Source organism: Prorops nasuta, unplaced genomic scaffold (assembly GCF_024137725.1).
Source record: "Prorops nasuta isolate Cenicafe-Biocafe unplaced genomic scaffold, Cenicafe_Pnas_1.2 PNAS00008, whole genome shotgun sequence".
NCBI classification, from domain to species: domain Eukaryota; kingdom Metazoa; phylum Arthropoda; class Insecta; order Hymenoptera; family Bethylidae; genus Prorops; species Prorops nasuta.
In genome coordinates, this window is record NW_027116805.1 from 5,682,687 (window position 1) to 5,707,771 (window position 25,085).

General features: G+C 33.7%; 2 protein-coding genes across 4 annotated transcripts; one reads left to right on the top strand and one right to left on the bottom strand.

Moving 5' to 3' along the window:
• Nucleotides 1-8,557: 8,557 nt before the first annotated feature.
• LOC136775877 (jerky protein homolog-like) lies at nt 8,558-11,202 on the bottom strand. Its single transcript, XM_066731038.1, has 4 exons — nt 11,085-11,202; nt 10,603-10,906; nt 10,352-10,544; nt 8,558-10,128 (listed from the first exon to the last, which is right to left on the bottom strand). The coding sequence occupies exon 4, from the start codon at nt 10,106-10,108 to the stop codon at nt 8,582-8,584; it is 1,527 nt and encodes a 508-aa protein (XP_066587135.1). The 5' UTR covers nt 10,109-10,128; nt 10,352-10,544; nt 10,603-10,906; nt 11,085-11,202; the 3' UTR covers nt 8,558-8,581.
• A 307-nt stretch (nt 11,203-11,509) lies between these two features.
• Nucleotides 11,510-24,785, top strand: LOC136775875 (probable Rho GTPase-activating protein CG5521). Of its 3 annotated transcripts, XM_066731031.1 has the most exons (28): nt 11,510-11,648; nt 12,234-12,344; nt 12,575-12,592; nt 12,743-12,914; nt 12,990-13,347; nt 13,459-13,733; nt 13,802-14,096; nt 14,229-14,599; nt 14,687-14,909; nt 15,033-15,240; nt 15,323-15,454; nt 15,792-16,025; nt 16,678-16,868; nt 16,956-17,054; nt 17,584-17,868; nt 17,943-18,068; nt 18,136-18,303; nt 18,376-18,486; nt 18,563-18,721; nt 18,812-18,988; nt 19,074-19,437; nt 19,550-19,698; nt 19,781-19,956; nt 20,035-20,494; nt 20,593-20,879; nt 20,963-21,099; nt 21,209-21,334; nt 22,016-24,785. In XM_066731031.1, the coding sequence occupies exons 1-28, from the start codon at nt 11,543-11,545 to the stop codon at nt 22,174-22,176; spliced, it is 5,679 nt and encodes a 1,892-aa protein (XP_066587128.1). In that variant the 5' UTR covers nt 11,510-11,542; the 3' UTR covers nt 22,177-24,785. The 3 variants fall into 3 exon arrangements, with proteins under 3 accessions (XP_066587128.1, XP_066587130.1, XP_066587129.1); XM_066731033.1 differs by lacking the exon at nt 15,792-16,025; XM_066731032.1 differs by lacking the exon at nt 12,575-12,592.
• The last annotated feature ends 300 nt before the right edge of the window (nt 24,786-25,085 follow it).

A 25,085-nucleotide genomic window follows, 5' to 3' on the forward strand; every position in this document is an offset into this window, starting at 1 on the left:
ATTATTTGAAAACGAGCGGTCGTTCGGTTCTATTAGCGATCGTCGATGACAGATAAGACGCGAAGAGAGAGAGAGAGAGAGAGGAAAAAGGGCCTTTGAAAAAGAGCGCGCGTAGCTATCCCTCGACTATCGATCTTAAAAAAGAGCAACATCTGTCAGTTCCTTTGTGCCGATTACGATCCAAAGCACTAGCTTCTTAAAACTGTCGAAAGAAAAACTTTAACAAGGCATAAATTGCTTCATCGTTGATAATTCTGCTTGATCGAGAAGATCTCTTCGATCAGGGGTGAAAAAAAATACAAAAGAGAGCATGTAGGAAGAAGAAACAGAAATAATATATATATATATAGTATACAACACGATATAAATGGAAAAATTAGCAGAGTCGATGAATCAGCAATTTGAGAAAAGGTGGTGCTTGACGGTAGGGCATATATTGCATATTATAGTGGTGAGGTAATAATAAGCATAAAATTGTCTATAGGTAGGGGCTAAAATGAGAATGAAGAGTATAAACGATCCGGTATGCTCGCATTTAAGGGTCGTCCAAGGGGCACTCGCATTGTGCCAGTTGTGAAAATTGTTCTGGCTGACGAGAAGGGCTTTTGAGGTCCTTGACGTGTCGAGGGCCTCGACGCTCCAGTTTGGCCCTTGACAGGGTAGTGAGGGGAGGGGGAAGGGAGGCCTTGTCTCTTTGGCCCCTTGGTAGAAGAGAAGATGCTTCAGCCAGGCGGAATAAGAGCAGTCGACGCATGCTCATCGGCCTGTTATAATTTCGGCTCTATTAGCTCGGCAGCGGGTCCCTCTAAGCTGCGGACGGATTTTTTGAGATCGTAAAGTTAAGCTCTGGACCTCACAGAGTTACCCCTCCTCTTTCCTCTTCCTCTTCTTCTTCTTCTTTATCTTACTCCTCCTTTTAGCTTCTGCAACTCGTCCTACTCTATTTTAATACGCGCTCAAAACCAATAATCTCTCTCTCTCTCTCTCTCTGTTACTCGCCCCTGGCCTCTATTGACTCCAGAATAAAATCAAGTATGCATTGGTGATTCCGGACAAACCAGAACATCATCGTTCGCTGATAAAAATCCGATGAAATTTGTGTCGAGCTTCCAGTCAGCTGTAACTAATCTGTTTCTTCAGCGGCATGTGCCTTTCCAGAAACTATATTAATCCATAAATATTTCCTATATCCACTACACGCTGCACATCCTTTTTTGTCTTCCTTTTTTTTTTTGAAGTATTCCAGACGAATAAACAACGGAGGCTTTCTCACTCCTTTGTATATATTATTAATTAGAGAAAATTTATCGTCGAGTTGTGCATGTGCCCGATGGTAACTCTACTGCTTTACTCATTGTTTTTTATTATTTTTTTTAATGCGAACGTCAGACAAATAACATAACAAGGTGTTCGTTAGAAAAGGGGATGCGCTCAATTGGGAAGCGGTCTACTAACATCTTAACTAAGTGAGGTCGACAATGGTTGCTTGTTAAGAAAACGATCAACCTCCTGGGTGGGTACTATGTTGTCTACACTTGCTAGAAACACTTTTCAAATTCTCTCTTATTATTGAAAATCACTTTCTCTTTGTAACAATAATCATTTCTAAAATTTATAACATAATTATTCGACTTTAAGAATATAAATTATCAAACAAGTTTCATCTTTAGTTTTAACAATAAAAATAATTACTTTTTCAATAAAATATATTCTATCTATATATTTGTCAAGTTTTTCATAGTTACAACTATAAATTTGATTAGGAAAAGTGTACTAATTTGCCATAGTTAAAATCAGTATTTTGGTACAATCGGATTATAAACGCAAAACACATGTTAAGCTTCTCTTTTGGATTATGTAGTGAGTCGAAGGCAAAAGTTTAATATGTTCACAATACCGTCATTACGCCCCAGTTACAGGATTCGTTCAAGCGTAAAGCTCGGAGATTCGGCGTGTTTCAGGCAGCATCTGCCCCAAAACAACAATGCCAACTATAATTTCAACCCAGAACCATACACGAGCATCGGAACGATGCTCTCTTTTCAGCACATTCTTCCTTCTTTCTTATACAAATGTTCGCTTTTATCAAATTTCCCCACTATAATTCTTTCGTTCCATATACAACAGTTTTCTCCTCGATACACTCAAAAACAAACGTTTTCACTGTTTATATTAATCCTTTCCATATTTTAAGAATCAAAGCTTCGAGGAATTCACAAAATTCGCATAAACTTTTTTATTATATCATTTAACTCAAAATAGAAACCAAATGAAATTGGGACCAAAGTTTCAGTATTCTTTTTACAAATAGCTGTACTCTTTTATGAAATATTCGACTTGAATATGTTTCCAGCGATTTGCTCCTTAACGCAATGTAAAATGAGTATTCCAACCATCAAATTCGGTCCTTTCGAAATCTTCCGGGATGGAAATTTCCGAGAATTCGACAGGATCGACGAGGCATAAATTTTCTCGCGGTACCATTTAGACAGCACGCGCGAGAACAGGGACAAAAGCGAGACAATAATTTTGAAAAGAGAATATTTATGGGCCGACCGGTTGAAATTAATTTATGCAGCCGCGTGGTCTGCCACGTAATTTATTCGTTGCGCGTCTGATGATCAGTCACTCTTCTCGCTGCGCTCGTCCGGTAAGGAAAGCCTGGAACATCAAGAACGTTAAAGACTCCTTCTCCCCCTCAGTATTGAAAAATAAAAATTTTCCAACGTTTCTCCTATCATAACGATGGTATAGATGCAAACATGAAAATTCAGCGAAATACGAAAGGGTGGTTGAGGTTGCGGTGGGGGAGAGAAATCGCATCAGAATAGAGATCTTTGGTAAAGATCGACGGGGCTAAAGATAAGATTCTAGGTATAGTTGTTGCGAAAGAGACTTTCTGCCTGGCTAACGACGTTTAATATTGCGGTGACATTTTTGGCGAATCTAGGAACCGTTGTTTCCAGCGAGATTTTCAGGATTGGTCGAGTGATGGGCAAGAAGGACAGGTTTAAAGCGAGCGAGGGAGGGGAGGGGGATCTCTCAGGACGATCTACGGAGAAGCAGCCCCGCGTTATGATTTGTGAGGATCCAGATCCCGATCCTGACCGCCCTCGAGGGAGGCACCCACGCTTTCCAGGAAGCCAATACTCTGCCACAGACGCCGAAGAAACCTTGTATAAAACGGAAGTACGCGCGACAAGGATGGATCATGGAGAAATTAAATTTTTCAACAAAAAATAGACAGCCTCTAAAAACTAACTTTATTTTCCTTCCAATAATCGAATAAAAAAGTAAAACTGCAAAATTCTTAGAAATTTTGCAAGAATAAAGAAAATGCGGTTATATCTATAAGAGAAACAACCAAAAGCATCGTATTTAACGTGATGGACATAGAGGAAGGGGAGGTGTGGGGAGGGGGGAGCATCGAAGCTCAGTCTTCGTCGTTGAATTAATTGGACATAATTGTTCGATAATTTATGATGCGTTGGGAATGCAGTACATAAAAATGAGGATACGCGTAAGGGGGGTGTAGAGGTAGGGGTATAGAGTATTTGTGTGTGCATGAGAGAGAGAGAGAGAGAGTAAGGTGTGTGCAGAGACAAGGGGAGGGGAGATATAAAAAGGAACGAAGATATAAAATGCGGAGAGGAACGTGCAAAGAAGACGTGGATGGAGATCGTTGAGAAGGTGAAGATCGACCAAAGAGATTACACCGAGGGTGTAATGGACGGACTAATTTGCGAAATTTAAATTCCGTCCCCGACGTTTCCCCGCGAGGTAACTCTCTGGCCCTCCGGGACCTCGCGCTACTCTACGACCTAAATTACCACCCTCTCCCCCCCCCCCCCCCCCCACACCATCCTCATATCGCACTCTCGTATTCTCCCAACTATATCTTCTTATTGAGTATAAATCGATAATGCACGAGAGTATTGCAAAAATCAATGTTTATTCTTACAACCTCTGAATTTATTACTCTCGCATATAAACGTACTCAACCACGTAGAGCGTTTGGCGAAATAACAATAATTATAAATGCAGGCACGTCCCATCTAACGAGCGTTTCTCCAAAATCATAGCTGAGCTTCATAGGAGCACGACTATGGCATGCGCAGATAAGGCCAAGTAGGCGACAAAAACACAGCGGAGAGATGCCAGATATTTCTCTAAAGGGTTAAAAAAACATAATGTTAAAAGCTGAGCTCGTCACCGTCGTTGGACAAATTTCTGCCGAATCTAGAAATTGGTAGGCTGATACGTTTGACGTGTTTTGAAATAACTGCATGAAAATAAATAATTAATTGGAATAATTTAAAAATATTTCAAGCAAATAACAACATAATTCTTTTTACAATTAATAGAAAAGCTTAAATATAGAAAATAACAGATTTTTTAGCGTCAATTTTTGATAATATCGAAAATTAAGAAATATGCACAGAAGAGGTCAAGGGGTGAGAATGTTTTAGGGTAGTCAAATGCAATTCACGTAATATAGTATATGTATACGGTTGTATTGCACACAGACACACACACACACACGCGTTTATAAATGGAATGACGGATTAGAGATGGTTTTTTGCCGTAGAACGAGCAAGGCCATTGTCGGACGTATAATGTGGTTATGATTTAGTTCAGGACGTGAGTATGCGTGCAGCGATGAAGAGGTGGTGAGTACGAAGAAGGGGTGGTATGGGGAGCGAGGGGTGAGGGGGTCATAGGGTGTTGGATTACAGTAGGACCGCGCGCGCGTCCCGCACGTCCGCGCTCAACATTTACTTGTACACATATTTACAAAAAAAAATAATAAAAAGACAAAGAAGAAAAAACTTTGCATTTCCGCACATGATTTCCGTACTCGATCCAACTATTTTTCAGCAATCAACCATTCCAAAATATTAAATAACATTTCCACGATCATATTTATTTTTACCGTGATAAAATTTATTGATATAACGTGCACTATTTGCCGTATAAAATAAAGTGAATTTGTAAACTCGTCGAATAATCACTGCTAATTGAACAGTGTCTTTTCAAATGGACTTGACTCGATGATAACATTTTGCTAACTGAAGGTCTGTGTTGTTTTTGTTCAATTAATTAAATACAAAAGATATTAGAGTAATATAAAAATATATTTTTTCAATATTTTGAATAAAAGATTATCGTAGATAGATGACTGAGACACTCCTCGAATAATTAATGTTTACTAATGTATATATGACAAAACTTTGCCAAGTATTATTAGAATTCTTCCAGCTATGGATTCACTCTCCTTCCAATACTATTTCTGATCGAATAATTTTTTCAAATTCTACTACAACATCCCGACATAGAATTATATTGAGTACAGAAAAACAGTTTTAATTATTAATTCTCTAAGAATCTCGTATTTTTGCTCCCTTTAATTCATTTTGATTTCCTCTCTCTCCCTCTCTCTCTTTCTCCATATGATGGAAAAGTTTGATTGGCTGCAGCCTAAAAGCAGTCTGATCCTTGATACGGCAGATTTTTGTAAACGTTAAACTCTGTCATGTTTGAGATTTTTATTGCAGGAAGATTCGTATCTTACAGCTGGGTGCCAGTTAGGTAGTTGGACGATTCACGGGCCAAATCTACGCGATACTCCATCAAAATCAAAGGACATAAATACCTAACAGCGTTTTCATTCACGTGAAATATTAGAAGTAAACTGGTCTGAAATGTTGAAAAGGGTTAATGTCCTCGGGAGACTTTTTCAGCCAAGTATACGATCCGTTACAATATTGTACAACGGTGTGACGTTTTCCTTTGTCCCATTTTCTCTCGCACACTTGCACAACGTATCTTTAAAACCCCAGCAAAGCTCTAATATAGCGCCCACTGAAACAGTATATCAACGCTGTATTTTTTTACAACATGCGGATGAATTGCATTCGGAAGAGAATTTTGCAGCGTTAATTGTTTAATCGAAATGATTTGATTGAAATATAAGGTTTCACGAATACCTGCTGCACTTCTTGGATTCAGCAGCAGTGCAGTCAGACTCTGCCTATCTGATAAAACACGAGCAAATTGATTATGAGGAGTGTTTGTGTGGTGTGCATGCGTGTGAGTGCATCAGCGTTGGTGCCGCACGTGTATAACGAAGGATGCATATCAGAGACTGGTCATAGTGAAAAAAAATAAATACGTGTATTAAATTAGAATGCTGGTATCGGTAGAGTATAGAGTGGTAGTTGTGTGGTGGTGAACGTAGAGAATAAGAGAGGCTGTGTATGTGTGTGTAGAGGAGGGTCAGATGGGACGTCAGTTTTGTTCGGCTGGGTTCCGCAATAAATTTACGGGAGAACAAGGGGGCAGGCCCAGTTCGCAGAGTACACGGTATACATCGGACGAAGCCAGAGAGAGGTGCTAAGTAACTACCGATCGTATCAAAGATAGGCCGCTTTGCTTTGCTTCAGGCTCCTACAACCCCCTCTCCAAATGCACGCACACAATACACCAAGCGCACGCATACTTGTACGACATTAGCCTTTAATAAAGAATAATTTACCTGCCGATTTCATCGAATCGCTAAACTTTTATTCGCTTCATTTTTTTTTCCACCGATCGATCTCGCTTAACAAACGATAATTGGATGATTCAATATTGAATCGAAAATATCGTAATTTTGGAAAAGCAGTGCAACGAGATAGGAAGTTTAGTAAAATTTAATGCAACGTTATTATGGGAAGAGGATGACCAAGTGGAGAACGATTTTCAAGCCGAAGAAGGACTTTGACGGAAATGCAACGTCCTCGAATGGAGAAACAGGCTGTAAGTACGGATGCACCAGGTTTGTAACGTAATAATTGGTGAATGCGGGGCAAAATATAATGACCAGTTGCATAACTGAAACCGACTGGTAAGCAGGAGTGGTGGGCAGCACGCGTATTTAGATGAGTTGACTCCAATTGGCGTACCGTGAGAATCCAGTATCTGGTGCATGGTCCACATGCGTGAATTGGATACGACCAAACGAAAAGGGAACTCATCGTGGAAATTAAGCCAGATGTAACGAGTCTAGTCTCGTCTAGACGCCTCTTGAAAATAACCTCAAGAATTCTTCGTCATTCGCGTCTTCTCGACACTTCTCAATTCTTACGCTCAAATTGTCACTTTAACATCCCTCGAGTACATTATATCGAATCATAACTCAAACACACCTTTAAAATATATTTCTTCAAACTAAACGCGGTGCAACTTGGAAATTTTCAAATTCTGCTTAATTCATTATTATTATTATTATATAGTTAAACAATGTCAGATATATTTCCCTCGACAATGATACAAACAATTTAAATCATGAACTTCAGTTTTTAACTGATATTTTTAATTAAACTCTTGGAGCAATTATTTTGGATAGTTTTTTAAAAAATATAAAAATAAAATAAAGAATTTATTATAGTAGAGGATGAAGGGGTCTACTATTATTAAGGCGTTTCGCCTGATAAAAGTAAAAGGACAGGATGGTTTGGGGTGATTTGATTTATCGTTAGGAGTTTCCGATAGAATAACGAGAGCAGCTTGGGACAATTATGCAGTGGATGGATGAGCGAGAAGGAATAATAAAGTATAATAAGCAGAGAACAAGGAAGCAAGCAACGTGCGAGGCTTCACGCCGCGCGGCCGTCAATTACGATTAATTAGAGCGGAGACTGACAGCGGACGCAGCATCAGCTACTTAATGCTTTAACTTGTTCCTCACCCTCCACCCGTTTACTTCCTTCGTCCACTGACAGATTAAAATTCGCACTTTACACCAACCATCAGCATTCGTTCCATTATGCTTCACTCTAAATCTATTTTATTAAATTAACTCCGATCAAAATTTTCACTTTCTATATACCAGTCATCGACAAACGTTGCATTATGTTTAACTCAAAATCTGCTTTATTTAGATCATCTACCCTAACAAACCCCTTAACGAGCTCAAAGTCTGATTTAACTTTATTTTTTCTCTTTAAAATCATTCGCAACCTTTCATTAATGCTATTTACTATTGCCTTTTGTCAAGGTTTAAAATAATTCCAAATTGTTTACTACACTTCAATATGAATGACATTTGAAACGAGAATACTGGCAGGCTTCACCCTCTTATTTTAATAATAAGAAGTTACACTATAGACACACGGATTTTTTTATATGCAAATCAAAAAAGGTAAACAGGAACATTAGCAATTGGGACGCATCTTTTACTACTCTTTCCATTCTCTTCTCTGTTCTTCTATTTATTTTCCATGTTATGATGAAACTGTTAGCTGCATTCTTATATCAGGGGAAATGGAATTTTTCCCTTGTGCATCATTACGGCAATGATAAATAAAAAAGTATTCTTTTATGTAAACTTGTGAATTTGAAAAACACTAAGCAAAATGAAGACTGAAATATATTACTCTTTAAGATTTGAAAATGAACTTTAATCGCACCATTTCCGCCTATTTTAATGCACCGTTAGGCATTAAATTGTCAATGAAATATTTTTTATTATTTCAAATATAACTGGAGCAGAATATAGGGTAGTCATAAAATCGAGTGAATTAAATAAAACTAAATAAATTTATTGTTCATCCAAATTGTAGTATTCTTTTAAAATATTTGCATGGAGCTTCACAATGTCTGGACGATTCCTAGACCATAAAATTAAAGTGTTAAAAGACCTTTCTATTTCTTCTTCGTCAAATTCTAGAATAGAAGATTCTTTATTTAAGCTCGACGTAGTTTCATCTTGGTCCTCGCACTTCATTGTTTCTGAATCTTTTCTTAATTTCTCACTTCCTTTGCACATTAACAACCACTCTTTGACTTGCTCTTGTGGAATGTCCTCTTGAGTTATTTGAGCAATAGTTTCTCCGATGTTCATTAACAAGTTATTACCTTCGTTTTCGGTAACTGTCCTTAATTGTTGAGGTAAATTGTGTACTAACAGCTTTTTCCAGGCATTAGTGATATTTTCATTTGTAATGTTATCCCAGGATTCCTTTACCAAATTCATACAATCCTTGATGTCATAATCCACATAGAATTGAGTAACATTGCCTGAAAACTTTAAAATTCTCCTGAGCATTCGGAGTCTGTAAGACCTTTTAAACTCTTCTATTATGCCCTGGTCCATTGGCTGTAGAAGTGATGTAATTTTGGGTGGCAGAAAAATAATTTCTATATTATCGTCATCCATTTGTATAGTTTCAGGCATATTGTGCACTGAAAAATTAGCCAATAATAGAATTATTTTGCCAAAGATGCCTTGCTCTAATTGGTATTGCTTGGCACGTGGTTTGAAATCATTGTGTATCCAATTGATTAAAATTCTTGTGTCCACCCAAGCATACTTCTGTGATTGAAATATAACAGGTAAAGAATCCCTGCAATGTTTAAGAGCTCTTGGATTCTCAAATTTGTGGACAAATAGTGCTGGTAATTTATTTCCACCCGTTACATTTGCACAGAGCGCCACCGCAATTCTATCTTTTTTAATCTTTTTACCGAAAATTTTGTTTCCTTCGTCTACCCGGATCATTAACCTTTGTGGAAGAGCCTTCCACATTAAGCCCGTTTCACACATATTATAGATATTTTCTAATTTAATATTTTCTTCTTCGATACGCTCTTGAAAACTTGTCGCAAATTCTGTAGCAGCTTGTGTATCAGTATCTGAGCTATTTCTGTGTGAATCCAGTAGTCTTATATTTCGACGATTTTTAAACCGCCATATCCATCCTTTAGAGGCTTTGAACGAAGATGGACCTCCAATTTCTTTATTTATTTCATTTGCTTTTTCTTGTAAAAGCACATCATTAATAGAATATCCTATTGCCCTTTGCTCCATGAACCAAGTTAACAACTGAGCTTCCAGCTCCTTGAGTACTGGTTGACGAAGTCTTCTTGCTTCAGGATTTACTGATTGACTTTCCATTTGATGATGAATCATTGTTCCTTTGGCCCTGATGTGACGAATAGTCCTTGGAGTAACTTTATATTCTTCAGCCAATTGAGTGACAGAGACATTCTTCTCCAATTTTTTTAATATCTCCAGACGCTCTCTTAGGGTAAACACCCCAGAAGTATTTTTTCTCTTTGCAGACATCAACCAGATAAATGAAAGTGCTAAAATCATAATTACTTTCTGTGGTAAAGAATTTTATTGAAGGATATAATGTTAAATAGATTAATGCTATGATATAAATTTCTTTTCTTAATGATTTTCAATGTTTAAGGTTTCTACTGTTTTTCAGTCACATTTTAACAAATAATGATATTGAATCTTACTTGGTTCCACTTATTAATTAGACTAATATATTACAAAAGTACTTATGAGCATTATGTTTACCTAAATTGTAGTGTGCACTGTACTGTTGTTTATATGTACAGTAATTTGGAGTGACAATATATTGAATTAAGATTAAAAAGTATTTTTCTGCTTTACCACAAATACATATTATTCATTCAATATTACACTGTTTATGATAATTAAATCTGACAGTCTTATAATATTTTAAATATCTCCAGTATCCCAACCAAACCTGCTAAGTAAAATTGAGGTTAGGAATGTTATGATGCACCTGATGATTGTGATCGCACCTTGCACACCAATTCAAACTCCACACGTTAGTTTAGTTTAGTACATTACGATGACACCAGTGTTGCAAATGTTGCAATATCGTGGGATTTTTGCTCCCCTCCCATTAAATATATCATCCTTTTCCTTACGCACAAAGGAAATGAAATGGTGGAGCTGAATTCCCATAATGTGACACATCTGCTGACGCCTGACATCAGTTTATAGTTTTTTAATATCCTAATATCCTATACTTGCGCAACGCCCGCTTCGCTCAGTGGATAATGTGGAATGTGGATATTTCAACATAGCTGCCATCTAGGATACCTGCGGGAAATATGGAATCGTACGCTAACTTCACTCGCTATATTTAGCTGATTGATGTTACAGAGTTGCGCTAAGTAAATTACTTAAATGTTATTGGTCGATTCCTCAGCGCTTCTTGAAATTAACCAATCATATTGAGTATTTTACTTGGCTTAGCTTAGCGTAGTAAACCACATACCAAGGGAGTCACACACGAATCTACTTCAATGTCTTCATTTTTCAGCGCATTTGTGCATTTGCTGCAACACTGAACACGCCTGACTGCGCCTGACGGCTGACGGCGCCCTGGCCCCTGCACAGTCACACTGCACACTGTATGTACATAGAAGTAGGAGAAGTGGTTCATCCGTAATATCGGAGATTCTAGGTGGAATTGGTGGTAACATGCTCCATGATACCACTATAGAACACCAGATACCATCACTCAATTCCATAATTCCATATACTTTGCATACCACCTCTCCTCCAAATCCTCTGTATCACTGTGGATTTCTACGAATGGAGTGGATTGAATTTTTATTCGTCTAATATGAGAACAAAGTGTTTTAAATAGTGATATATCATCAATGTGGAAAATTTCATTCGGGCTCAATGATAAATCGTGTTCCCGCGACCGCCGGCGGTTCGCATTGAACCATGTTTAGCAAAAAACTTCACGTAGACGTCAAAAAGTCAACACTTAAAATTCAAGATGTCAAGAAAGACAGCGCGACTCGTTTTAAACATCTCAAGATTGTTTTAGGTAAATTAAACCTCTTGTTACTCCCCCGCTCTTCATGCTCCGTAATTTAAGAAATCTTACTTCCGTATTTGTGACAGATGCCCGATAATACAAGGCTTAACGATAAGATAATACAAAGCTAAATGTTCTGTAGAATTATTATTTTCAAACAACAATCACAATTATAGCATACATTCCTTTAAGAAAAAATGTCAGTCAAGAATTATCACATGAAATTGTGGGAAACAGCATTCATTAGCTGAGAGCATTGACCTTTTATAATGTGCCACACAATACCTTATTTAAAATTTTTTAATTAATTTGCACATCATGCTGCCTGCACTTTAAACTTTTTACTGTTCTTTAAAATACTGCCTGGTTAATATTAGTTATCATGAGTGTTCTCTCATCTTCCCTTTATAATTTCTTACGGATCAAGATAAAGCATACTGTAATATCTACAAATATCTTAAAATTAAATTAATCCAGTTTATTATAGAATATCTGTTGATATCCAGATACATAATTGCTATAATCTAGATTGCTTTTCTTTTACTTGGCTCAAATAAATATGAACTCTTTCTATTTAAAATTTTTTAATTGTAGAAAACGTTGATATTGATGAAGCAAAAGGATTTTTTGAGGGAAATTTTAGTCACATTTATTTCATTCTCTATGATTGCTTTGTATCAGCAGAAACAAACTTAAGGCAACGTGGTAAGCATACAACCATAGATTTAGACTAACTTTTTATAAAAAATATATATTCTTATTTTTACTAAAAGATATTTTATATTATCTTTTGTGTATATATAAATTTATTAATATAGTAACTGAAAAAACTAATTAATAGCTTAAATTACATATGTTCATTTAATCAGTATCATCTTACCTTCTTTATAATTATTAACATTTATTTCTTCTTTCCTTCTCTGTCTTGCTGATAGAACTATCCTTCCACATTGGTAAGTAACATTATTAACTAAGTATTATTTCAATAGCATGAACAAATTTGTTTATAATTCTCATTAAACATTTATATTAAAAGAATCACTAAATAATTTTTGGTAAAAATTAGGATTCTCACTTTGAAATTATAATGAAATTATTTTTAGTTCATAAAGCGCACAGAGAAGAATTAGAACAAGTATTGTTGCTTTTGGAAAGAATTTTAACATTACTCCCTGAATTATTAAATAGACGATGGCAGTGTCACAGCTTAGCAAGAATTTTACAAAAATTGTTACATCCTGGTAATAGTTGGAAGCTTCGTAGACAAGCTATAAGGTGCATTATACCTTTCTGTAAGCTTATATTGCACATTTTGACTGTCTATTTAATTTAAAAATATTTGTGTTACAGATATTTTATTTTGTGGTATCAAGCACTTGGTGATAATGCACCAGATCATATACATCAGATGTTTAGTTGTCTGGTTCCGGGTTTTCCACCACGGCAAGGATCACCAAGTAAATATGACAGAAAAAATGACACCAAAAAGGATAAATCATACAAGGCATTTGGTATTGATGAGAAGGAGAAAAAAGACTGCTGTGAATCATCCTTAGCTCAAAACTCCTTTCATGACAATTGTGGAGCTCAATGTCCAGTTACTTCAGTGGATAATGGACCAATTTTACCACCACAAAGTGGTGAGAAGCCTTTAGATAATGAAACTGTTAGACTTCTCGAAGCATTACTTGAGTTTATGGTCACTCAGGTAAGTTTTCTAGGGTTTTTAAAATTTATTTATCATTACTTGTTTTTATATACTAGCGTATGGTAATAGAAAATAATTTTGATATTTAAACAACAAATTTTTTAAATATAGGTTGTTAAGATTGAATGGAGAGACAAAGCTACACGACAGCACAAATGTTTTCAGTTTTTACTGGAGCGTTTTAAAGCCACCTATCTTCGTTATATTTGTCCTGAATTTAACAATAATTTTTCATTATACAAGCCTAACTTAGAACTGCCTATAATGCGAAAACCTGCAAATCAAAATGATAATTACACATTCTGCAAAGTGGCTCTTATTAAATGGATTACTGGTTTTACACATGTGGCAAGAAAGGATGGACTTTTTATGCAAATTTCACAAAGGTGATTAATCAGGTGACTGCATTTTTAGAAATTTAAAGTGTAATTATAAATAATGATTGATGTTTTAGCACAACGCCCAATGAGGAAACTGCTGATTCTGAGCTACGACGTGTATCGGTTTCCCAGAATCCGACTGATTCAAATTTACTTTCGCCTGAATCTACAGCCTGTCAACAAGAGAGTCAGAATCAGGAAGATAATGCTATTTCTGCTGTAACTTTAGTTAGAGAAGTTCTATATGGAAGCAGGGATAATGTGAATTTAGTTCACGAACTGTACAGACAAGCATTTCTTTTAGATTTCACTCATTCTGGAGCAATAAGGAAAGCAATTGCTGTTTATAAGGACTGGATACAAATGAATGTAAAGAATATTTTCTTAATGAAAATTTTGAAAACTGGTTTAAAATATAAGCTGTTATTACTTATATTTCACATCCTATTTACAAATATTGTACAATTAAATTTTTATAACTTACCATAATATTTTAAACAGGAGATACCACCTTTTATGTTAGAGCCTGTAGACGGTTATAAGGAGAAAGATTCAGAAGAGAATCAAAAAAAGGATACGCTCGAGTTTGATAAAAGTCCGTCCGAATCCTATCGTCAAACTCGATTAAGAAATGACTCCTATCTTGGAGCAATACAGCGAGAAAATTTGTTTATTAGGGCAGGATTGCAAAATGTTTTACAAATTTTTATTACACAAGCATCAAACGTTTTTTTTCTTGATCACTGTGGAAGCAATGCGTCAGCTGCCCTTTTGGAAGAGCAAACTGATAGCTGTAAAAGAGTTTTAAATGTTTATCGTTATGTTGTTATGCATTCAAGATTAGAGCCGGCAACTTGGGAGCAGTTACTCAGGTAATTAAGTGATTAAAAGTTATCATAGTATAAAATACGACTAAAAACTGTATGTAGTTTAGTTTAAGCGTTTTTTTTTATTTTTAGAGTATTATTACAAATTACATCGCTAGTATTGAGTGAAGATACATCACGTCGTCGACATAAAGATACAATTGGTGGAAAACTCGCACCAGCAATTTTCCAAACTTTAATAGTCACCTGGATTAAAGCTAATTTAAACGTAGTCATATCTACTCAACTTTGGGACCAGTTTTTAGAAGTGTTAACATCTTTGACGCAATGGGAGGAATTAATACGTGAATGGGCTGTAAGTCTACTCGTTAATGATTATTCTAATACTTAATGGATATATTTTTTATTCAATGTGATTTTTTCAATATTTTAAGAATTGAGAATATTTGCTATTTATTTGAACTTGTCAATCTTACAGAAAACTTTGGATACTTTGACGCGGGTACTTGCAAGACACGTTTACAACTTGGATTTAAATGATTTACCTTTAGATCGATTAAGCGAGCAAAAATCAAAAAAACGCCGTGGCGTTGGAATACGTGCTGCATCAACTGGAAGTGTCCAACCTCCTCGTAAAGGTAGCGTGGATCAAGAGAATAATCCAACTACTAAGGAATGTGTAATAGGTATCGATATTAAATTAGTTTCTTAATTAAACATTCTATTCATTTCTATAAGATAATGTTATTAATATTAGATTTTTTTAAGATCACGCAATACCTGAATTGAGGAAAGTACGCCAATTACCAAGGAGTGCGAGCGATAACACTATATACACTAGAAAAACACGTACGAAATCTCATAAAAACCGTACGCATACAGTACATACTGGAATTCCAGGTAAGTTTGTATTATCAATTTTTAACATAAAATTAAATGGCTACTTGTGTTACTAATAGTGTGTGCAGATATATTATATTATATATATATAACATTGTCAGTCTTTTTTCGCTTTGCTTTGGCATCCTGTTAAAAATAACAATTGCGTTAGTCAGACTCAGATTTCACGATACTCTTCGCTCCTCACAACAGTTTATAGTACGATTATAAGTGCTTCTGCTGCTCGAATTGGCATTCTTAATTCACAATTCTTTCTAAACTTATAATGAAATAGCAATCGAAAAATGTTAATTGAGACTATTATTGATAATAAGAACGACGGTTTCCTCGCGAACAGTATTACCGCTATCGATAGAGCAAGACATGGCCAGATTGCTGTCAAGTAGCCGCATCTCGACAAATAATGGTGGAAAAATCCTACACAGCAGACGCGCTAAATCATTGGATAGTCTTATCATAGTTGATAGTGATCCGCCGACGCCGCGATGTCCTTCTCCTACGCCAAGTAGTGGCGTTGACAGCAACAAAGACAGTCCAATACAAATTGAAAATATTGAAGGCAACAGCATCGGTAAGTATAAAAATATTACTTTTTCATGTATCTCACACAATATAATTTATCATACAATTTTTACATTTTACCGTTGTCAAAGAACCATTAATCACATACGTACACCAATATTTGTTTCAACAAAAAATTTATTATCAAGCTAAAAATAAACTTTTGCTCCATAAAATATAATTAAAAACATTTTAGTATAATTGTAAAAACTATTTTATTATATATATATATATATTTATGTATATAGTAAAATCTTTTTATGTTGCATTTTTTTTATTTGTTTCATAATTGTCAGCTCTAATATCAATTTTCTTTGCTAATATATATTATATAATGTGCTTTTTTATGTTTATGCATATTACAATTAATCTTAAATATACAAGTAGCGAATGTTGCTGAGACATTTTAGATTTGTCATAGTTTATAACTTAGATTTATCGTTTGAATTTCAGTACAAGAAATAATTTATATGAAGGTACATATAAAGCTCTGGTTTCAATAATTTCATAATATAAAACTGTTATAAGAAAATTTGATTCTTTTGATTCTCTATATGAATTTTCTTTTTATAATACTTCACTAAAAGTTTTAATCTGATGAGAATTGACATAGTAAGTTTATTTCTTTATGGTATGTATAATAATGTATATATTGTTTATAGATACTAACGATGCATCTGAACAAAGGTCAGTTATGGCAGGTGGTGGTGTAAGAGGTTGGTTACCTGATGTTGCAGTTGTCTTATGGCGACGTATGTTGTCTGCTCTTGGAGATGTAAATAACATACAAGATCCTATATTACATGGCCAAGTTATGGATTATTTAGTACAACTTACGCAAACACTTATTAAAGTACATACAATTGTACCATATTAAATAATACCTTCTGTTCTACGATGGGAATAGTAATATATCTAAAATTATGTGGTTACATTTTAGATACGTCTTAATCAAGGTATATCTGGAGATAATCAAGCAACTCCTCCAGCTCCTGATTTTATACCCCCATTAACAGTTATTGCCCCATGGTGCTTTAAGGTAATTTTCTTTATCAAAAGTTATACGATTTTGGAAAAACTTAAATGGATGCATAACTGATGAAAATTTTATTCATGAAAATCTTTTCTAACTTTTGGAATATAAATTCTTCATAGGAGACAACCTTACTTGTTTAATCTTGCTTAAGGGTAACTGAGTTATTTTTTGAAAATAAAAATTGTAAACTGTTATAATTTACAATGTCAATAATTCTGAAGAAGAAGAATAAAGTAAATATATCCAAAATTGTAAAAGATTTGATTAAATATTTAATTAAGCCCTACAAAGACTAATTCTGAACAGTTTTATCAATAATGTGATAGAAATAAAGAAGTAGCAAAATTGCCCCAGTAGGGCCAAATGGGTTTTTCCTTTACGTATACAGTAACGCGCGTAATATATATTTTTTTAAACTAAGATTAGAGTAATTCTATTTGGCGTGTATTACATACTCTTAATGTTATAGTTGTTATACAGCTGATAAATTACAGTTATTGAAAATTTTCACCTCTAAAAATCTTAATTGTAGGCTATTCAGCTTCCATATCAATATGAAACTGGAAAATTAGCAGCATACCGTTTGATATGCCTTCTAACAGTGCAACCATTGGACATTAATCTACCAAAACACTACTTGACCCTTTTTTATCGATCTGTGCACAATGGAATTGTCAGTAATGACACAAAAATACTTTACGAACTGGTTAAGCATACCGGACCTAGATTATTTAGTCTTAATCTCCCTGGATCTAGTCTATTAATATTGGATTATATTCATGCTGCTAATATGATACTAAGTAGTCAAGATATCAAGGTATTTATTTCATTTCCATGAAAAATGGTTAATTTAAACAAAATATAATATTATCTTTATAAATTCATACTTAGGCTCCAAGAACAGAAGCAGTTTCCATAATAGGATCGTTTCTCTCTTTACCTATTATTACATCCAAATTACCAGTTTTACAACCAAATGGTAAAGATATTGGAACAATGCCGTGTCCTGATGCTAAGGTATCTTTCAAATATACTGTATTAATTTTATATTGTTATGAAATATTAAACTCATGATCGATTTTAGGAACACATCATTTCTATTCTGATAAGATGCTGTAGACATGAACCAACTGGTATTTCTCGATGCATAGCACTTTCAAGCGTAGCTATGTTCGTATATAGAGAATTGTCTTACAAGACTCAACATCCAAAAATTCCTGAAGCAATTAAAGTATTGCTCCAGGCGCTTCGAGTGAATATCCTTGTTCAATTTATTATATATTTGTAAATTACACGCTTTTTTAACATGTTTTTCAATCTTTAGGCAACGCATCCTACTGTAGTCCAAGTTGCATGTGACTCACTACTGTTACTATGCGATAAGGCAATTGTTCTTTTAGAAGAATATCCCAATGTACCCTTCAATATAGTTCAGGTTAGCTTATAATAAATGCGTACTTAATATTATTTAAGCATTTAGTATTGCGATATTATATTAGCACTGCTTTTAGGTTTTATCGGAAGCTCTCGGTCAAATGACAATGCGTGAAAAGCGAAGTCCTCTGACAATATCTATGTTATTTTGCTTAGGAGAATGGGCTATGCATTTAGGTCCAACTGTACTATTGGAAAGTCATGAAGAGAAACCTCTATTGATGACATTATTTACGGTAAATAGTATATTTTTTTTATAAATTAAATTAATCTTTGTAAAGTCAGTAATTTTTCACCGTTATATATTTTTATATCGTCACTTACAGGTGTTATACAATATTATAGAAGGAAAAACGGAAAAAGAAACGGTGAAATCAAATAAAAATAGCCAAACTGATGATGATTTCAACCCTGATATCACTTTGGATAACTTGGTCGACGAATCTTTTACAAAATCTCCTCGTCGAGGAAATATTCAGTCGATTCAATTGACGGCTAAAATGGTATAAACAGTTAGATTATCAAAATAATAACAAGGCTTTCATTAAATATCAGCAATAATAATGTTAGATGTTTTAACCACATTAGGTAATAATGCATTTAATAAACCATTTGGGTCATTTTCCAATGGGTATCGGAGCTGCTCGCTTGTCGTCTTTGGTTGCTGAATTAGATGATGTACCGGGTATTGATGGTGATGAGCTGTCGCCCGCTATTTTTCAAGCACCAAATATACAATTGCTAATGCTGTCGAACTCTATCATTATGTCTCTCGTCGAATTAGCAGCTTTGGACGTTCCTGGAGGAGGTGTCACGGCAGGACTAACCACGGCACCTTCCTTAGTAAGGGTGTTGCTTCGAGACTTAGCTGGAAAAGCTTCATGGGATAGTTCAATTTTATATAGCCAGCCATTTAAGGATAATGATGTTCCAATGGCATTTGTAAAATCTAGTAAGAATATTATTCCTTTTACGTAGCATAATTTAATTATTATTCATATTAATTAGGAAAATTAAGTTTTATGAATACGTGATATTCCTTTAAAATCTGTCACACATTACAGTTGATTGGAGCACAAAGTTGCATAGAGAAGATCTCAATAGTGTTGTAATGAATCAATCCTGTACTCCACGACACACCATGCGACATCGAGAACCGCATATATTACCAACTTTTGCAAACGCTGCTAGCGATTTGGATAATTTGGATGACGTATGTGATCTTTATTTTCAATAAGTACATTATTAGATTAGATTATATCTTAGATAAAATGTTATTTAAATATATGTTGCAGCTACTCCAATATATCGGACACGCAAGTCCAGAAGTTTTAACTAACCCTGAAATAGCATTAAATGCCCCTGCAAATCCACCACAAGGATTTTATGTGGAAAGTGAAACTATTGCAACAATTCTCAGTCAAAGAAATGCAGAACAGGAGCATGTAAATAATTGGTATCAGCATATCAGGTAGTATTTAAACTTCAACGATTTTTCATTAATTACAACAAATAATAGTGTAATTTTAATACGATTCCTTTTAATTAGCATGTGTGCATCAGAAATCACACCACCACCCTTCAGGCCACCACCAGCACCATTCCATCATTGCCGCCTATTATTTTCACACCTTGGTCTGTCTGGCTGGGAGCAGCGTAGAAAGCTACATTTATTAGCGAAAAATGAAAAACTTTTGCGGGAATTACGAAATCTCGATAGTCAAAGATCTCGAGAAACACACAAGATAGCTGTGATCTACGTTGGGCAGGGCCAAGAAGATAAAAATTCCATCCTCAATAATGTGACAGCTAGTAAAGAATATGAAAATTTTGTCGCAAGACTCGCATGGGAAGTTGAGTTAGAGTCACATACTGGATTTCTCGGTGGATTGGTGCCTGGAAAAGCCTCTGGTGTTACAGCACCATATTTTGCAACATCTTTCACTGAAATTCTCTTCCATGTTGCTACTAGAATGCCATCCGACTCCCCAGAAAGCTTGTTACAAAAGGTATAGAATACATCTTCAGTTGGATTATATTAAAGGTTTTCTTGTGATATACATAAGTAGAATAAAAAATGTGCAATTTTGTACTTTTCTAATTTCAGACAAGGCATTTAGGTAACGATGAGATACATATAGTATGGTCTGAACACTGGAGGGATTACCGTAGAGATATAATACCAACGGAGTTTTGTGATGTTTTAATAGTTATTTACCCTTTGCCTAATAAATTGTACAGGATACAGATAACAAGGAAATCAGAGATTCCATTTTTTGGTCCTCTTTTCGATGAGTGTATAGTTGAAGATAAAGTTTTGCCAGGCTTAGTCAGGACAACAGCTTTGGCAGCCAGTAGAGCTAAAAGATCGACATTGACACTGTATCAGCATTAGTAAGTAATCGAGATTATTATATAAAATCCAATGAATATGAAGATTGATTTTCATTTACACTTATTTTTCTTCGCGATGGTAGCTACGAAGAGAGAGCAAGATCCATTGACATTGTAATGAGAAATCATAAGGAATCAACTACATTTGAAGAATTCACTGCTAATGTTTATTCACCAGTGCAACCTGCAAGTCCTTTTAGTGGAGCGTCTTCTGTTTCCGGTAAGTTTTATATAGTGTTGCAGTTGATAAAATATATATGTTATTTATTTGTTCTGAGCATATATAATTTGGTTATTGTAATTGTTCACTGCTTCATGGTTTTATGTAGGATCAACGACCAGTGTACAGTCAACGGCATCATCAAACCTTGCGGCAGTGTTGATAGACTCGCATCAGGGACGACCAGGCCTGCGAAGTACATCTTTGGCCAGCAGTGAAACGCGTACGAATAGAGGTGACTAGCTCAGTCCACTAATCCCCATCCACCTTGTTAACAGCATCTAAGGTAGTATTTATTGTTCTTTTTTTATTTCTATGCGTTGCTGTAAGGTTTCAAACACTGTTCCTTCTATTTTTGACATAATGTTTCAATTTTTTATATTGGACATTAAAAAAATTGTTTTTATGTTAAATACTTTTTTTGATCACCTAAACATAGAATATGTTTAATGAAACCGATTTTGTGTTTTGTAAGTGTTTTTGATTTATTATAATGCAGCAGCGACATGAGTTTATTACAGCGAATATTCCATTCACAGTAAGCAATAAATATTATGAAATATAACTAATAAAATAAGGTAGATGGTGCACTTTTTAAGTTTCTTGTGCAATTTACAAACGCAAGCATTCTATTCTTATAAGGAAACACCTGGCTAAAATTCTGATAGCCATAACAAATTATTACTGATTATTTAGCAGAATATCACTTTGTAGTGAATTCTTATCGAATTTGCAAGCTGATAAAATAAATGTTTATTTTCTAGTCGATTTTGAGTAAACTTTAATTTTAATATTCATCTTTAATTTAATTTATACCTTCTTGTTTTGTCTATTTCTTATTTACTATTGTTATTATTGCTAATACATAAATAACTAAATACTAGTTCATACAAAACTATTTCTTGTCTTATTTCAGTTTCTGATGGTAGTAGAGTATGGTTCAGTACTGATACTCCAGAAAACGCAACACTTCATGGCATTTCACCAAGACCCATGAAAAAAATGTCTTTTAAAACTGGCCCAAAACAACGTGCATACTCTCAAGCTACTCCACCGGATAGTCCGAAGTATAAATAATTAAAACAAATAATTGTTTACATAAAACATTTATATAGATATGCACTTTGGAGTAATACTTCGAAATCCGCCAATATTATTATTAGTAATACAGCCCCGAACCCCGTTTACTTTACCTTTATTAAGTAAAAACCTTGCTTTGGCTTTTTGCAAGATAATAACGTCCCTGCAATATTTTAATAAAATTGCTCGTTGTAAAAACATATACACTAGCTTAATAGTGTACCAGATACAGTGAGAAGACAGTAGTGATATTACTAACTTTTATTGTTTCCGGAAATATTGTAGTTTCACAATGTTAATCATAGACAATAATTATATTGGAAAAGGGCAGAAATATTTACCAAAGAAAATAAGCATCAAAATGTAATTAAATATTTTGCGCAATCGAATCAAAGCGAAAAATACTACATGATTTTGAATTCCAGATATAATTTGGGTTTAACGAAATTAGAATATGTTTCAATGCAAGGGAAACATATATGTAATATAGCCTTATCTCTGTCAGCACACTATTCTTCAATATAATATTATTGAAAGCCAGTAATTTATAGAAAAGATAAGATATACAAATGAAATGCGATCCCTTTTATTCTTCTGTTTAGAGATGCTATTAATTACTGTTTTAATTGTTAAAGAAATGAATGTTCATTTGTGTTTTAAATATCGTTGAATTTTAAATTATTCTGTATAACTTGTATATGAGATAAATTTTCCATTTTTTTTTTCAATAATGAATTGTAGCGGTAGCTTGTATATATGGTATGCATGTTGTATACATGTGTGAATGTGATAATGAATAATTAATACCATCAAAAAGCAGAAGAATTAAAAGCTGTTATTATAAAAATACCAAGTGAGAAATGTAGTATTTATTATTATAAGACATAATCCATCTAATTTCATAACATTACTGTAAATTCGTAGATTACTCTATGTGAAAAGTTGTACATATTTCACGATTTAGAGATTTTTTAAGAGAATGCATACGCAAAATTAAAATGTGTAATAAGGTGTATATATTTCTGAATTTGCTGATGTTGTGTAGATGGGTACTGCATATTTAGTTAATGGTTTTATTATCTCCGTCCGTAGATTTAGTTTTTCAATAATTGCTACACTTATATGCTGTAACATCATTGGATTAACTTATTGCTTTATTAATATGCCGTTACCGTACTTTAATAATAAATCACGATGCTTATATTATAAAAGCATGTTTGATTATATAATAATCAATCTCGTATGGCATCTATATACATATAATTAATTTTGTCCTAGCTATCTTAAATTTGGTGAAATAAATTAAACGGAGAATCTCTTTATTTCACTAAATTATTGCTTAAATGAAAATATTTTAAATCATGATCGTATTTTCTACAATTGGTTATAGAGGAATATTATTATTACAATTTTGTTTTATGTAAGAAACTTATAAAATAGTATTATATCTTAAATTGGAAATATATCAAAATGATTGTTTTATAATGGCATTAAGAACATACGTCTGATATAAACAAAACAAATCAAAAATAAGAAAAATAGCAAAATTTTCAAATCTTTATTGGAATGGTAAAATTTGCATGATTAAGAATAACAAAACCAACATATATTTATTTTAAAACCAAGAACCTTATTAATTTGAATACGAAGAAATTAAAGGAACAATAAACTATAATTTTATTTTTAAAAAATATACAATTTTCACGTTTAATCTTTTTGTTCATATTTTTTACAATTATTGTCAATTTTCCTCAAAGTTCTATGACCATTTTGATATTTTAGAATATGCAAATTTTATTTGGTCAGTACTGTGGTGAAGCGTTGGCTCTCACGTGTTATATGACATCGTGAACTATACAATTAGTTATAATTATATGCGTTGCTTTTATACAAGAGCAATTTGTATATACAATTTGAATCGAGGCTTCAATAATAGTGTGAAACTGAATTTGTTTCCAAAAGCTTAAGTGAATTGTATATTATATCAAAGTTTCATAAACATATAATAAATAATAAAAAAAATTAATAATGAACACAACCAACGAGTTGTATTGTAATCTTAACAAACTAATTATGATCTTAAGTACTTAAAATGTTCTAAAACTTATGTATGTCTTTAAGTATTAGTATTAAAAGCCATTATTATAGCTTCTATAAAGATAAAATATTAATATGTTAATAGATATTGAAACATACAATTTTTTAAATAATTATTATAAAAGGATTTTTCTAACAGTTAATTATGAATTTAATTAGTATTTAAATAGGTATTAGTGTTTAAAGTTGGTGTTTCATGCTTTTTATTATATTCTTATACCTACTAATAATATAAAAAGTCATAATAACTAAAAGCCCTCGAGTATTTTAGATCATAATTTTTCAATATTTTTTATTGTTATAAATATACAAGTTATCATTCCAATGTTCTGTGGAAACAGTTTTCGAGATATTTAAAGGAGAAATCCTGAAAGTATAACACACACAGCACATCACAACTTTGATTTATAAAATCTGTATTGATATTATCGCGTTTAAAATATTCAGCGAATTAAAATTAATTTGTTTACATAGTAATGTAGAAGAAATAATAAATATATTAAGTATAATGATGTTAATTTTTACTAGCAAAACTAATATACGTACCATTATTTTATTACTTATAACATTTCTTATTATTGATAGAGATTTATTTTTAATAAACTAATTTAATCATTTGTATATTTCTATTCTATTCTATTTTGTTTGTATGCAGGATATTGTAAGTAACATGTTAACATCAATATGCAATAAATAAAAATTGCTTACTTACTTTTTAGTAGACTTCTTAGCACACAAGAAACTATAAATAAACAGCCCTAAAAAAGTAATTCACTTAATAAAAAGAAGTGGAAAGAATCACTGATATT

Coding starts and splice junctions, on each gene's coding strand:
- LOC136775877 (XM_066731038.1), bottom strand. CDS start 10,108: ATGTCTGCAAAGAGAAAAAATACTTCTGGGGTGTTTACCCTAAGAGAG.
- LOC136775875 (XM_066731031.1), top strand. CDS start 11,543: ATGTTTAGCAAAAAACTTCACGTAGACGTCAAAAAGTCAACACTTAAA. Junction 16,869..16,955: donor TTACGCAAACACTTATTAAA/GTACATACAATT, acceptor GTTACATTTTAG/ATACGTCTTAATCAAGGTAT. Junction 20,495..20,592: donor CAGAAAGCTTGTTACAAAAG/GTATAGAATACA, acceptor TTCTAATTTCAG/ACAAGGCATTTAGGTAACGA.